Here is a 17,080-nt window from a genome sequence, read left to right as displayed (position 1 = left end):
CAGCCGGTGTTTGAATGATTGAAAGAACGTTTCAGGAACATCATACTAACCTTTAAATAACATTATATTAACATTCGGGAAACTGGACATTTTTATGTTTTTGGAATATTACAAATCAACATTACTAGAATATTTGAATATTGTTCATCAAAATTAAGTTGAAAGAACGTTTGAGGAACATCACACCTCCTAAAACACGTTCCTCTAACGTCAAGAAAACTGGACATTTTTTACGTTCCCAGAACCAACACTGAATATTTGGAGAACGTTCTTATAACAAAACTCTGTTAGCTGTGTTCATGCTGCTGCATCCTTAAATATATCACAAGCATATCTACATACACTGAAGCCATTTGACAAATTGAAATGCATGATTTCAAAATACCTGCAACAGAATAGTGATAGCAGAGAGAAAAACAGCTGTTGACAACATCAACCTCAACAGTCTTAAACTCAACAAGTGGTACGTTAAACGTGGCACGCAGAGTTATGACGGTGAAAAAGCGAGGCTAGATGAACCAACCTGAAGTGTGTGATTGCACCCGATACACAAACCCTGCGAGCTTCCCCTCAGAACGCCATGCTAACCACTTCCACATCTCCCAATGCATTCCTGCGGCTGGGAACGGGCTCCACATCTAAAGACTCTGCTGTGGGCCAGGAGATGGCCTTCCCAAAACAGGACTTAGAGCAGAGCCTCTTCAACAGCCCCATAATCCAGTCCAGACCACAGCATTGTTCACATTTCACTGGCCTCTGCTAGCACTCAACAATACAGGAGCACTGCTGGATATAAAGCCGGGTTCACACTGAGCGATTTTGGCCACGATTTGGCCATCTGAGACTTGGCTAAGATCTGGAGTCTTTGAACGTTAGTTTGACATGTTCACTGACAGCCGATTAATGACCGCTGCGATCAAATTTTACTCAGACGAAATTCAGGCAGAAGATTTGACTCGGTCCTGCAGTGACTTCTCCTGCGACCACTGTCACATTGACTTTGTTTTTCAAGACAAGCCGTGACCAAAAGTAACGTTAGAGATTTCTTTGTAGCCACCACTTCAATCCCGCGTGTAACGCAGCTCACATCACCAAACTCGTCATTGATTGAGGATATAAAAGTCTGGACGAATATACTTGTGTGTCCGTTTTTAACACGTCCTGACTGTCGTACAGTGTGACATTAACGATAACTGAGATCTTACAGTGTGACATTAACGATAACTGAGATCTTACAGTGTGACATTAATGATAACTGAGATCTTACAGTGTGACATTAATGATAACTGAGATCTTACAGTGTGACATTAATGATAACTGAGATCTTACAGTGCGACATTAAAAGATCTTACAGTGCGACATTAATGACAACTGAGATCTTACAGTGTGACATTAATGACAACTGAGATCTTACAGTCTGACATTAATGATAACTGAGATCTTACAGTGTGACATTAATGATTATTGAGATCTTACAGTGTGACATTAATGACAACTGAGATCTTACAGTGCGACATTAATGACAACTGAGATCTTACAGTGTGACATTAATGACAACTGAGATCTTACAGTGTGACATTAATGACAACTGAGATCTTACAGTGTGACATTAATGACAACTGAGATCTTACAGTGTGACATTAATGATAACTGAGATCTTACAGTGTGACATTAATGATAACTGAGATCTTACAGTGAGACATTAATGATAACTGAGATCTTACAGTGTGACATTAATGATAACTGAGATCTTACAGTGTGACATTAATGATAACTGAGATCTTACAGTGTGACATTAATGATAACTGAAATCTTACAGTGAGACATTAATGATAACTGAGATCTTACAGTGTGACATTAATGATAACTGAGATCTTACAGTGAGACATTAATGATTATTGAGATCTTACAGTGTGACATTAATGATAACTGAGATCTTACAGTGTGATATTAATGACAACTGAGATCTTACAGTGTGACATTAATGATAACTGAGATCTTACAGTATGACATTAATGATAACTGAGATCTTACAGTGCGACATTAAAAGATCTTACAGTGAGACATTAATGATTATTGAGATCTTACAGTGTGACATTAATGATAACTGAGATCTTACAGTGTGACATTAATGACAACTGAGATCTTACAGTGTGACATTAATGATAACTGAGATCTTACAGTGTGACATTAATGACAACTGAGATCTTAAAGTGTGACATTAATGACAACTGAGATCTTACAGTGTGACATTAATGATAACTGAGATCTTACAGTGTGACATTAATGATAACTGAGATCTTACAGTGAGACATTAATGACAACTGAGATCTTACAGTGTGACATTAATGATAACTGAGATCTTACAGTGTGACATTAATGATAACTGAGATCTTACAGTGTGACATTAATGATAACTGAGATCTTACAGTATGACATTAATGATAACTGAGATCTTACAGTGTGACATTAATGACAACTGAGATCTTACAGTGTGACATTAATGATAACTGAGATCTTACAGTGTGACATTAATGATAACTGAGATCTTACAGTGTGACATTAATGATAACTGAGATCTTACAGTGTGACATGAATGATTATTGAGATCTTACAGTGTGACATTAATGATAACTGAGATCTTACAGTGCGACATTAAAAGATCTTACAGTGAGACATTAATGATTATTGAGATCTTACAGTGTGACATTAATGATAACTGAGATCTTACAGTGAGACATTAATGATAACTGAGATCTTACAGTGTGACATTAATGACAACTGAAATCTTACAGTGTGACATTAATGATAACTGAGATCTTACAGTGTGACATTAATGATTATTGAGATCTTACAGTGTGACATTAATGATAACTGAGATCTTACAGTGTGACATTAATGATTATTGAGATCTTACAGTGTGACATTAATGACAACTGAGATCTTACAGTGTGACATTAATGATAACTGAGGTCTTACAGTGTGACATTAATGATAACTGAGATCTTACAGTGTGACATTAATGACAACTGAGATCTTACAGTGTGACATTAATGATAACTGAGATCTTACAGTGTGACATTAATGATAACTGAGATCTTACAGTGTGACATGAATGATTATTGAGATCTTACAGTGTGACATTAATGATAACTGAGATCTTACAGTGCGACATTAAAAGATCTTACAGTGAGACATTAATGATTATTGAGATCTTACAGTGTGACATTAATGATAACTGAGATCTTACAGTGAGACATTAATGATAACTGAGATCTTACAGTGTGACATTAATGACAACTGAAATCTTACAGTGTGACATTAATGACAACTGAGATCTTACAGTGTGACATTAATGATTATTGAGATCTTACAGTGTGACATTAATGATAACTGAGATCTTACAGTGTGACATTAATGATTATTGAGATCTTACAGTGTGACATTAATGACAACTGAGATCTTACAGTGTGACATTAATGATAACTGAGGTCTTACAGTGTGACATTAATGATAACTGAGATCTTACAGTGTGACATTAATGATAACTGAGATCTTACAGTGTGACATTAATGATAACTGAGATCTTACAGTGTGACATTAATGATTATTGAGATCTTACAGTGTGACATTAATGATAACTGAGATCTTACAGTGTGACATTAATGATTATTGAGATCTTACAGTGTGACATTAATGACAACTGAGATCTTACAGTGTGACATTAATGATAACTGAGGTCTTACAGTGTGACATTAATGATAACTGAGGTCTTACAGTGTGACATTAATGATAACTGAGATCTTACAGTGTGACATTAATGATAACTGAGATCTTACAGTGTGACATTAATGACAACTGAGATCTTACAGTGTGACATTAATGATAACTGAGATCTTACAGTGCGACATTAAAAGATCTTACAGTGAGACATTAATGACAACTGAGATCTTACAGTGTGACATTAATGATAACTGAGATCTTACAGTGTGACATTAATGATAACTGAGATCTTACAGTGTGACATTAATGATAACTGAGATCTTACAGTGTGACATGAATGATTATTGAGATCTTACAGTGTGACTAATGATAACTGAGATCTTACACTGAGATCTTACAGTGTGACATTAATACAGTGTGACATTAATGACAACTGAGATCTTACAGTGTGACATTAATGATAACTGAGATCTTACAGTGTGACATTAATGACAACTGAGATCTTACAGTGTGACATTAATGACAACTGAGATCTTAAAGTGTGACATTAATGATAACTGAGATCTTACAGTGTGACATTAATGATAACTGAGATCTTACAGTGTGACATTAATGATTATTGAGATCTTACAGTGTGACTAATGATAACTGAGATCTTACACTGAGATCTTACAGTGTGACATTAATGATAACTGAGATCTTACAGTGTGACATTAATGACAACTGAGATATTTCAGTGTGACATTAATGATAACTGAGATCTTACAGTGTGACATTAATGACAACTGAGATCTTACAGTGTGACTAATGATAACTGAGATCTTACACTGAGATCTTACAGTGTGACATTAATGATAACTGAGATCTTACAGTGTGACATTAATGATAACTGAGATCTTACACTGAGATCTTACAGTGTGACATTAATGATAACTGAGATCTTACAGTGTGACATTAATGATAACTGAGATCTTACAGTGTGACATTACATGGTTTAAATCATACTTATCTGACCGTTATCAGTTTGTAGCAGTAAATGATGAGATGTCTCATCGATCACAAGTTCAGTATGGCGTACCACAAGGCTCAGTACTAGGACCGTTGCTGTTCACTCTGTACATGCTACCCTTAGGAGATATCATTAGGAAACATGGCATTAGCTTTCACTGTTATGCCGATGATACTCAGCTCTATATTTCTTCAAAACCTAACGAAACTTATCAATTCACAAAATTAACGGAATGCATAGCGGATATAAAAAATTGGATGACTTGTAATTTCCTACTTCTAAATTCTGAAAAAACAGAGTTTCTAATTATTGGACAAAAAACTTCCTCACGTAATAACCTAGAATACTGTCTAACACTTGATGGCTGCTCTGTTAAGTCTTCGTCGTCGGTTAGGAACCTGGGTGTGCTCTTTGATACCAATCTTTCATTTGAAAGTCACGTGTCTAGTATCTGTAAAACTGCATTTTTCCATCTTAAAAATATATCTAAATTACGCCATATGCTCTCATTGACAAATGCGGAACAATTAGTTCATGCGTTCATGACCTCAAGGCTAGATTATTGTAATGCTCTACTGGGTGGTTGCCCTGCACGCTTAATAAACAAACTACAGCTGGTTCAAAACGCAGCAGCTCGAGTTCTTACCAGAACCAGGAAGTATGACCATATTAGCCCAGTTCTGTCAAAACTGCACTGGCTCCCTATTAAACATCGCATCAATTTTAAAATATTGCTGATCACTTACAAAGCACTGAATGGTTTAGCTCCGCAGTACTTGAGCGAGCTCTTAACGCATTATAGTCCGTCACGTCTATTGCGATCTCAAAATTCCGGCCAGTTGATAATACCTAGAATATCAAAATCGACTGCTGGCGGTAGATCCTTTTCCTATTTAGCACCAAAACTCTGGAACAGTCTTCCTACCATTGTCCGGGAAGCAGACACACTCTGTCAGTTCAAAGCCAGATTAAAGACACATCTCTTTGACCTAGCTTTCACATAATACATTATAGACTTCTATAATTTAAAGTTAAGCTGCATATAGTAGGTCAGCCGGAACCGGGAACACTTCCCAAAAATCCTGATGTACTCGTTACATCATGAGAAGAATGGCATCTACGCTAATTTTAGTGTCTGTGTTTATCCCGAGGTTTTCCCGCAGCCTGCCGGATCCAGGCCGTATCCAGATCTGACGAAGGACCTTCGCCTGGACCGATGACAACGCAGTGCTGAAGTGCCAACTAGCCTCTCCCTATGGAGGATCCCACTACCACTCTACAGATAAGGCGTTGTCCGGAAAATTTCGTCTCGCGTTCCTACCCCAAAGCAACAAAATAAAATAAAATTCTTTATCAAAATTTATAAGGAAAGACAAGTACTTTGTTTAGGCTTGGCTTGTAGGGAATTCCAAACATGCGTATATTCAAACGCACATAACTATAGAACCCATTCTAAATGCGCATGTGAATGCCATCAGTGTTTCTCACAGGTTCGCGTTTAAAGTCTGTGTAGAGAGAATGGTGTCGTCTTAGCGGCCCCTAATTTAATAACAAATGATCATTGCGACGGAAGCAAATCAATCAAAACTAACTTTAGATGGAAATAACTTAACTCTGCTGTAAAGCCGAAACAATCTCTGTTACCTTAAATTATACGCTTATCTCTGTAAAGCTGCTTTGAAACAATCTACATTGTTAAAAGCGCTATATAAATGAAGATGACTTGACTTGACTTGACTTGACATTAATGACAACTGAGATCTTACAGTGTGACATTAATGACAACTGAGATCTTACAGTGTGACATTAATGATTATTGAGATCTTACAGTGTGACATTAATGATAACTGAGATCTTACAGTGAGACATTAATGATTATTGAGATCTTACAGTGTGATATTAATGATAACTGAGATCTTACAGTGTGACATTAATGATAACTGAGATCTTACAGTGTGACATTAATGATAACTGAGATCTTACAGCGTGACATTAATGACAACTGAGATCTTACAGTGTGACATTAATGATAACTGAGATCTTACAGTGTGACATTAATGATAACTGAGATCTTACAGTGTGACATTAATGATAACTGAGATCTTACAGTGTGACATTAATGATAACTGAGATCTTACAGTGTGACATTAATGATAACTGATATCTTACAGTGCGACATTAATGATAACTGAGATCTTACAGTGTGACATTAATGATTATTGAGATCTTACAGTGTGACATTAATGATAACTGAGATCTTACAGTGAGACATTAATGATAACTGAGATCTTACAGTGCGACATTAATGATAACTGAGATCTTACAGTGCGACATTAATGATAATTGAGATCTTACAGTGTGACATTAATGATAACTGATATCTTACAGTGTGACATTAATGATAACTGATATCTTACAGTGTGACATTAATGATTATTGAGATCTTACAGTGTGACATTAATGATAACTGAGATCTTACAGTGTGACATTAATGATAACTGAAATCTTACAGTGTGACATTAATGATTATTGAGATCTTACAGTGTGACATTAATGATAACTGAGATCTTACAGTGTGACATGACTTACAGCGAGGATCAAATATTGCCTTTGTACACTCAAATGAGAATCAGCATCTAAATAATAGCATAAATAATTGTAAAGTAGGGTGTCGCGATATACAGATGTTGGGTTGGCGATAACCTTAATATTTAAAAAATGAAATAGCGTTATCGTGCTAATTAGGGGTGTCGCAATATACCGGTATTGGCGATAATCGTAATATTTCAAAAGAATAGTACACGTATGATAACATGACTTATTAATGGAATACTTGATTGGTCAATCACGCCATATTTTATTCCCCGATAAAAAACAAGTAATAAAAACTCAGTGAGTGTTTTAGCGCAATTTTCTCACCTCATGGGATCACAACACTAAGAGATAGTAAATCTTTTCCTGGATTTTTTTTGTGCGTTCCCGAGATTAGACCTTCCTTAACATAATGCCGAAAACCCGAAGTCTCTAGGTGGTCTGGTTGAGGAGTAGATAGAAGTGCAAGATTGGTGCGCACAGACGCACAGAACAGAAATCATGAGTTAACAATCGCAATTTGTCCGGTGGAAAATTGCGCTAAAAATAATAAAAAACCGCTGAAAACAGATAACGCAGGCTCATCTGGATTGTACACTGCTAGCACTCAACAATACAGGAGCACTGCTGGATATTACAGAGGCAAGACTGAGCAAATACTGCCTTTAATTTTGTTCAAAAAGCATTTTTTTTATTATTTACTTTTGACAATTTTGTTTTGTTTTACAATTGCTGTTTAATGTACAAAGTTGTTAATGACCTTGCACCCTCACGCTTAAAAGCATTTGTTTCTTCGCGTACAGAGAATATAAGACAAACAAGAGCTTGACTGTAGCTGCGTCTCCATTACTCCTCAAATTGCGCGAATTGAAAATATGCCCAATGGAAACATGTCAAACTCCCATATATCTCAAAAAAGTATTTACACTCGCACGAGGTGCTTTTTCAGGCAATTCGAAAAAGGAATATTTCGCAAAACTGCAAATGGAAACAGTTTTTGCGCATTTACAGTCACCTGACATACGTAACAGTCGATCGTTCTTTAAAGATGACGTGGTGTGTTTGGGCAGAAGACGAGACCGAGTTAGTTTATTAGTTAATGCACTGTGAACTAACATGAACAAACAATGAACAGCTGGATTTTTATTAACTAATTTTAACAAAGATTAATAAATACTGTAACCTTAATATTTTAAAAATGAAATAGCGTTATTGTGTTAATTAGGGGTGTCGCAATATACCGGTATTGGCGATAACCGTAATATTTCAAATGAATAGTACACGTATGATAACATGACTTATTACACGGCTCTGTGAAATACTTGATGTAAAAATCAAACTGAGCCCAGAAGTTTGTGTTATTACAATTTGAAATAACGTCTTTCTACGTTAATATACTACAAAATGTAATTTATTCCTGTGATCAAAGCTGAATTTTCAGCATCATTACTCCAGTCTTCAGTATCACATAATCCTTCAGAAATCATTCTAATATGGTGATTTGATGCTCAAGAAACATTCATTATTATTATCAATGTTGAAAACAGTTATTTACATTTTTATTTCAGGATTCGTTGATGAATAGAATGTTTACAAGGCAAAAAAATGTAAAAGTCAAAAGTTTGACCGGTATTGTACAGTTTAATGGCTTTGGCAGGCCTTACCTGAGCGAGTCCTCCATCTTGCTGATCTTCCTCTTGCTCTCGGCCCGTTCCTTCTCCAGCTGGGCCTGAAGCGTCTGCAACTGGGACAGTGTCAATCACTCAACAGGCTTTCAGCAGCACAGCTCAACCGAGCTGATCTGATTTAGTAAAGGTCAGAGGTCGAGTGCTGGCCTGCAGGTGTATATACGGCCTGTGCTTTGCAGATGTGCCCTTGACAGAGGTCCTGCTTTATAACCGGACCGGCCCTTTGAAGACGGCACCAGGTGTCTGAGGCTGATCTTAAACCTTACCTTCGCCTGATTGTGTCGGGACAATTATTAAAGCGGCCCTTTTTATGACAGTTCTGCAGCTTTGAAGACGTTTGAAAGGGAGCAGCTCCTATTAAGTCTCATAATTAGTGGGGCAATCAGGTCGGGTCTATTACTGTCTCGTTACGCTCCCCTTTCATTTGGGGAAACACTTGACAAATACCAACTTGGTCCTGTTTCCACCTGGTGTTTTAGTGGTCCGATCACATTTGCAAATCATTCGGGTTTTTTCTTTTCTGATGTAGTTTTGGTTCCTTGCTACTGTCACTTTTTTTTGCCTTTGGCTTTTGGCTTGCTTAGTTGGGGACATTTAATTTAATATTCAACAATATTATTGATCTGCCAGCATTGACACCATTATATGCGACCCTGGATCACAAAACCAGTCACGAGTCGCACGGGTATATTTGTGGCAATAGCCAACAATACATTGTATGGGTCAAAATTATCCATTTTTCTTTTATGGCAAAAATCATGAGGATATTAAGTGAAGATCATGTTCCATGAAGATATTTTGTACATTTCCTACTGTAAATATATAAAACATGTATTTTTGTGAGTGAATGCAGCACAATCGCCAACATAAATGCACAACTTTAAAGGAGATTTTCTCAATGTTTAGATTTTTTTGCACCCTCAGATTCCAGATTTTCATAATAGTTGTATCAATAAAGCTGACTTGACTTGACAGGTGGCCAGCGCTAAATACAGGAGGAAACGAGGTCTAAAACGTCTTGTGATTGAGGCACTGAAATCACATACGGAGGAAGTCAAAGATGTTTGCGACTACATCGAATTTGTACGTTAGTCGCTACTCGCCAGCACTCACTTAACGTATGGTTTTTATGGGTTTTGCACACCAAACAAGTGATTTAAACTTCACAGTTGTATTAAAACGGTTGCGGTGGAAATCGTAGTCATGTAACATGAAATTGTTGTTGACAGTGCTACAATATTACAGTGTCACTGTCACATATGTTACTTGTAGTCACTATAGCAATAACTATTACTTATGCATAATTACATGCAACTAACCCTAACCCTATAGTAAGTGCATGTAGTTACTTAATATTACACTGCACTTAAATATATAATTACACTGTAACAAAGACACCTTAAAATAAAGTGTAACCCAATTTTCTCTGTCATAATCATTTGTTAACAAACATGTATTCATTACTTCAATGAGCTCATTGTTTCTGCCTTAAATTATTACATTGTTTAAATTAGTCAATTTTTAGCTAACTGTGTGATTTTGTATATGTACATTTCTGAAATACATAACTTAGACAGTCACCTCTGATAACAGATCACTGTAAATAGTTCTGTAAAGCTGTTTTGAAACGAGGTGTATTGTGAAAAGCGCTCTACAAATAAATGTGAATGAATGAATATGGTATTCGTGTGTTGCACTCAGTGATGTAGAGTTTTGGTGAAATAAGGAGGAAGTGTCTTGATGAAAAAAACCTGTATTAGTTTCTTTCTTCTGCTGAACACAAAAGAAGATGGTAGATGATGGTAGAAGACAGTATTTTTATTCTACTATGGACGTCAATGGGGTCCATCAACTGTCTGGTTATCCATATTCTTCGCAATATCTTCTTATTAGTTCAACAGAATAAACTCATACAGGTTTGGAACAGCTTGAGGGAGAGTAAATGATGATTTGGGTGAACTATCCCTTTAATGCCAGGTGGAAGCAGGGCCCTTGTAACGATCACTCGATTTTACAGCCTCAAATCTTCCCTTCATCAAAGTGAACTAGGGCAATTGAGAGCAGAGGAAATGCTTTTATGTCTAACTAAAACGGCCTGCTTCGGCTTATACTGCTTCTGAGACTGCTGGTGATTATGCAGACTGGTCAGTCTCTTTTCAAGTTTATTATAATTGTTGCAATATAATAACTAGGGCTTTAAACTTATAAAGTTTGGTGTGAATAATCAAAAGTTTAATATGTGCAAATCAATGTAAAAAAAACAAAAACAACCCTGGCTCGAATGAAAGTTAACAGGATTTTTTCAATCAGGCAACTCACCTCACTAAACCACAGTTACTGAGAGCAGGCACACAGAGTCTGTACGTTTCTTTATAATCAATGACTCTTGCTTTGATATTTCATTATGCTGTATAATGACTAGGCTGACCCCTAATAGACAACCAGAAGAGACTTAGACAACCAAATATTCAATCGAGGGCAGCACAAATAATGACATGTCCAAACACTTATAAATAAGCCATATCATATTTTTAAATAATATTGTACAGAGTTTTTGATTAAATTAATTACCTTTTTGGCAGTGCTGTTTTGCAGATCTGTTATCTCTTGCTGCATCTTATTCTCTTGGTCCTGAACAAAACAAAACAAATCAAATCAAATCAAATTCAATAAAATGAAAGAATAAGAAAGCAAAACAGAGCAAAGCACAAGAAAGCAAAGCAAAACAAAGCAAGCAAACAAAAACAAAACAAAGCATAAGAAAGCAGAGCAAAGCAAAACAAAGAAAAGCAACAAAAAAAAAGCATAAGAAAGCAAAACAAAACATAACTAAGCAAAGCAAACAAAAACAAAAGACAACAAAACATAACAAAGAAAAGCAAAGCAAAGAAAAGCAAAGCAAAGCAAACAAACCAAACCAAACAAAAACAAAGCATAAGAAAGAAAAGCAAAACAAAGCAAACAAAAACAAAACAAAAAATAACAAAGCAAAGCAAACAAACAAAACAAAAACAAAGCAAAGCAAACAAAACAAACAAAACAAAACAAAAACAAAGCAAACAAACAAAACAAAAAAAACACAACAAACCAAAAACATAACAAAGCAAAGCAAACAAAACAAACAAAACATAACATAAAGCAAAGCAAAGCAAAGCAAAGCAAAGCAAAGCAAAGCAAAACAAACAAAACATAACATAACATAACATAACATAAGCAAAACAAAGCAAAACAAAGCAAACAAACCAAACAAAACAAAACACAACAAAACAAAAACATAAAGCAAAGCAAAGCAAACAAAACAAACAAAACATAGCATAGCAAAGCAAAACAAAACAAACAAAACATAGCATAGCAAAGCAAAACAAACAAACAAAACAAACAAAACAAAAACAAAAAAACAAAGAATAAGAAAGAAAAGCAAAACAAAGCAAATGAAAAAAACAAAGCAAAGCAAACAAACAAACAAAACAAAACAAAAACAAAGCATCAGAAAGAAAAGAAAAACAAAACAAAACAGATAAACAGACAAACAAATAAGGAGTTGACCTCACTTGTTTTGAGCAGTTATGTTTGACAGCATAATAATCAATAATTGTCATTCACACATAAAGCAAACATGGAACGACAATCGCAAACCATTTTACTGGTTTATTTCAGAGTGAGGAAAAAACGTTTTGATTTTATCCATGGGGATTTCATTGGATGGTGATAAAGTGTTTGGAAAGGGTTTGACCAGTAAGAGGGCACATGGTGACGTCTGACAATAAAGAAAAGAGATTCAAAGGCAAAGCAAGTTATTACACACTGGCAAAAATATTAGGAAGACCAATTTGATTTCTCTGGAATAACATGAACTGACTTGCTGAGGTACATCGGGTCGTTCACACTGATGGATTTGCATGATTTGCATGACAAAGCAACTGGTCGTTAGTTTTCATTGAGAGTTGGCAGCAAAATCTGATTTGGGCTTTTAACATTACGCAAATAAGCAGTGATGTGATGCAGTGACTGTCTATGGAAATGAAGTCAGTGGATTAGCCCTGTGAAATACAGCAACCAGATGTGCCTTACTGTGTGTGTTACTGTGTTAACTGTGAATCCCACCAATAACGAGGGCAACCAGCAGTAAGAACATCCACTATACCCACTATAAGATAGCGTGATGTGTGTGAAGAGTGTGTGTGAGCTACTGACCCTGAGCTGTCTCTGTCTCCTGTTTTCAGTCTCCTGAATCTGCTGGTTCAGGAGGATCACAGTCTGCTCCAAACCCTCAATCGCCTCCGATGCCTGACAGAAACACACACTACATTCACAAAATGCTGTGAAACCATAAACTTAAAAAGATTGGCTCCGTTTCAAAACCTAGTGAGCTGACTGTTTAGCCCACATTTTCATCACAAACATCCTCCTGATGCAAAGTAGACAGCAAGAATATCTCTTACAAAAGAGAAGTATATATATATATTATATATATATATATATAAAAGTGTGAGTATATTCCAGGTGTACAGTAAAGGAAACAGGTGTACTAATATTATTTGTATATGTACTATTTCAATACTTGGGACTAAATTGGCACACTTTTTAGGTTATACAAGTATACTTTTAAGTCTATCGGTCACAGATCATGAGTGAACAGGACCTTTTCAAATATAACAGTTAGCGATACTGTCACGTATGATAAAATGGTAACACTTTACAATAAGGTTCATTAGTTAACATTAGTTAATGTTTTAACTAACATGGACCAACCATGAGCAATACGTTTGTTACAGTATTTATTAATCTTTGTTAATGCTAGTTAATAAAAATCCAGCTGTTCATTGTTTGTTCATGTTAGTTCACAGTGCATTAACTAATGCTAACAAACACAACCTTTGATTTTAATACTGTATTAGTAAATGTTGAAATTAATATTAACTAAGATTAATAAATGCTGAAAAAGTATTGTTCATTCTTAATACATTTTAACTAAGGTAGTTAACTAAAATAGATTTTTTTTTTTTTTTTTGACAAGCTCAGGGAATCATTACAAACGAACCTATACTTTTTGGAGGACAGAAAAACACCTAATATTTGTGTGTACTGTGCATTTTTGTGGTTGTTAGACTATCTTAGAAGTCCTAATATGTCCTAATCTTACATTCATACTTCATGTGAGTAGCAATATAGTTAAATTTAAGTTCAGTCACTCCATTCGGGTTAGGATGCAGTAGAAGGTAGCTGTAATACATCTTGCATAAACCGCTAAGACTAAGTTAGTCGTCAGATTTTTTTCTTTAAGACTGTTCATAACTTTTTTAAGTCAGTTACATAAAAACATAGATTGGCCTAATTTGGTAACAAAAAAGTAAGACCAACTATCCCTTGACTAACTGCTAGTGGGTCACACTAGATCTTAACACACTGTCTTAACATAATGTCTAAATTTATGCAACTGGAACCAGGAATCATTCCTAAGCTTGTATATCAGAAAGTTAACTCACTAAAAGTGAATCTGTCAACTACCACAGCACATAAAAGTGAGTAAAGCATGTGTGAGGTGTGAGAGGTGAGTGAAGATGCCTTGGCTGCAGAGAGTGTGTGTTCCTGCTGGAAGTGGCTCATGTCTGCGTCGTGTCTGGCCTGAAGTTTCTGCAGTGAGTCCTCGTGCTGGTCTCTCATCTTCTCCATCTCAATCTGCAGGGACACGGCCCTGAAGAACACACACAATCACCACACACAAACATTTTCACTAACTGCAACGCATTGTGGGACTGCATCATAGGTTAAGGATAGATGTCAGGCGTGTTTACGATGGGTTACATCAGATCTCTGCACCTGCGATCAGTCGCATCTGAGCCTGGCAGGATTTCTCGTACCTGTGGTTGGCCTCTTGTAGCTCAGCGCTGATGGAGGCGATCTGAATCTCTAACTCGGCTTTCTCCTGCGTGACCTTCTGCCGAAGCAGGTTCCCGTTCTTCACTTCCACGGAGAGCTGCTTCACCCGTGACTCTAGCTCGTGCACCATCTGCTCCTAGAGGAAGGCAAAGAGACAGACAGTTCATACAAATGAACCAGCTCATTAAAAAATATCACAGATCAAAAAATATTCACAGATTTATATTGCTGTAAAACATTTTTTTTTTTTAATCAAGTCGAGTCACCTTCATTTATATAGCGCTTTTACCAATATAGATTGTTTCAAAGCAGCTTTACAGAGATAATAGGACCTTACAGTAACAGAGATTGTTGTGGCTTTACAGCAGATCTAGAATAAAGTTATTGTCCAGCTAAAGTTAGTTTTGACTGATTCACTTCAATTGCAAAGATCATTAGTTATTAACTTAGGGGCCGCTTACATGACACTGTTTTAACTGAAAACTTTTAATGTGTTTAATGCACAACAACAGTGTTTGGGGCTCGAGAACGCAAACCCTAAAATAGGATCCAAGGTGAAAAAAAAAAGGTTATCTATAGTGCTTTAATATATAGTACTATATCTATAGTGCTTTAATATTGTACTTTACACAATATAAGAAATTTCACAGTGATAAACGTGAAAATAGTGTTAATGTTGCAAAACTCAGCAATTATGAAACAAATGTTCAGCTATATAAAGCAGCTCTATAGCTTTTAAAATTGTGTGGTTATTAAAAAAAATAACGTCAATAATAAAGTCAATCAATACCGTCAACTGTCTGGCTACCAACATTCTTCAAAATATCTTATTAGTTCAACAGAAGAAAGAAATGCATACAGGTTTGTATGAGGTAAATGATGATAACGTTTTCATTTTTGGGTGAACTGTACCTTTAATTTAGTTCAGCGTTAGTTCAGTACAGTAATAACAATTTTTAAACAAAATGTTGCACTTATGTTCAAGTAGAAACAAATATTTTGTTTAATGCTTTAGTGTTTTTTGTTTATGAATGTAAATCTATCTGTTCAAGTTTAATTCTGTCACTAAATAAGTAAATAAATAAATATTTTTTTACTGCAAAAGTTATGGCCCCCTTACATAGCTTCAATGTAGTGAGCTGTTCTTCAGTAGTTATTATCATAACCAACGTGGCTCAAAAGTGTAGTTAGAGTGTAGTTGAACTACTTTAAAATTATAGGGTTTAAAAATATAGGGATGTACGATATATCGGCCAACATATCGGTATCGGCCAATATATGTTGATTTTCAATGTTATCGTTATCGGCCTGATAAGAACATTTGTCCGATATATTAAGGCCTGGTTTCACAGACAGGTCTTAGACTAAGCCAGGATTAGGCTTTGGTTCAATTAGGACATTTAAGAAGCTTTTATAAATGTACCTTAGAAAAAAACATTACTGGTGTGCATCTTGAGACAAAACAATGGCACTGACATATTTTAAGATTTGTCAGTGCAAGTTGCTTTCAGTTAAAACAGCTCAAACATTCATTTTAGTCTGAGACTAGTCTTAACCCTTGTCTGTGAAACCGGGGGTAAAACCGATAAATAATGTGTTATTTCCTTCAGCTGAGACGCTTCAGATGCGCACTGTTCAACATGATGGTTTTGAATTGCTTGAAATATGATTGAAATCACTTCAAAAAAGGAAAATACAGTTCAGTGCAACAGTTTGTCATATCGGCTACATAAAATTATCATGAGAACATTATAATTGTGTGTTTGGGACATTTTAATGATTCATTTTAGATTTTAATGGTGAGACTTTTGTTTTTGTAATCAGGCTCTCAAATATAATAAAAAATATATATATATAAAAAAAATATATATATATACAGGTGCTGGTCATAAAATTAGAATATCATCAAAAAGTTGATTTATTTCAGTAATTCCGTTAAAAAAGTGAAACTTGTATATTATATAGACTCATTACATGCAAAGTGAGATATCTCAAGCCTTTATTTGTTATAATTTTGATGATTATGGCTTACAGTTTATGAAAACCACAAAATCAAAATCTCAGAAAATTAGAATATTACATGAAATCACACAGTAATTACACAGTGATACCATGGTCATTGAACCAGGTTTTGGTTCTTTTGGCAGTGTGGGCAGGTGCAAATCCTGCTGGAGAATGAAGGAAGCAT

At 35.6% G+C, this 17,080-nt stretch overlaps 1 protein-coding gene across 8 annotated transcripts in view; it reads right to left on the bottom strand.

Annotated features, from left to right (window-relative positions):
* LOC307171957 (axin-2) overlaps positions 1–17,080 on the bottom strand; it is a 238,915-nt gene that overhangs the window by 169,193 nt on the left and 52,642 nt on the right. For all 8 annotated transcript variants that reach the window (XM_079893910.1, XM_079893912.1, XM_079893913.1 and 5 more), the window contains 5 exons: positions 14,874–15,028; positions 14,578–14,707; positions 13,207–13,299; positions 11,584–11,643; positions 8,989–9,068 (listed from right to left, as the gene is read on the bottom strand). In XM_079893910.1, coding sequence (XP_079750036.1) covers positions 8,989–9,068; positions 11,584–11,643; positions 13,207–13,299; positions 14,578–14,707; positions 14,874–15,028 — 518 coding nt within the window. The remainder of the gene's footprint in view (positions 1–8,988; positions 9,069–11,583; positions 11,644–13,206; positions 13,300–14,577; positions 14,708–14,873; positions 15,029–17,080) is intronic.

This window comes from Squalius cephalus (genome assembly GCF_949319135.1).
Source record: "Squalius cephalus genome assembly, chromosome: 1".
NCBI lineage: Eukaryota > Metazoa > Chordata > Actinopteri > Cypriniformes > Leuciscidae > Squalius > Squalius cephalus.
The sequence above is the reverse complement of the archived record's forward strand: the minus strand, read 5'-3'. Positions and strand labels throughout refer to the sequence as shown.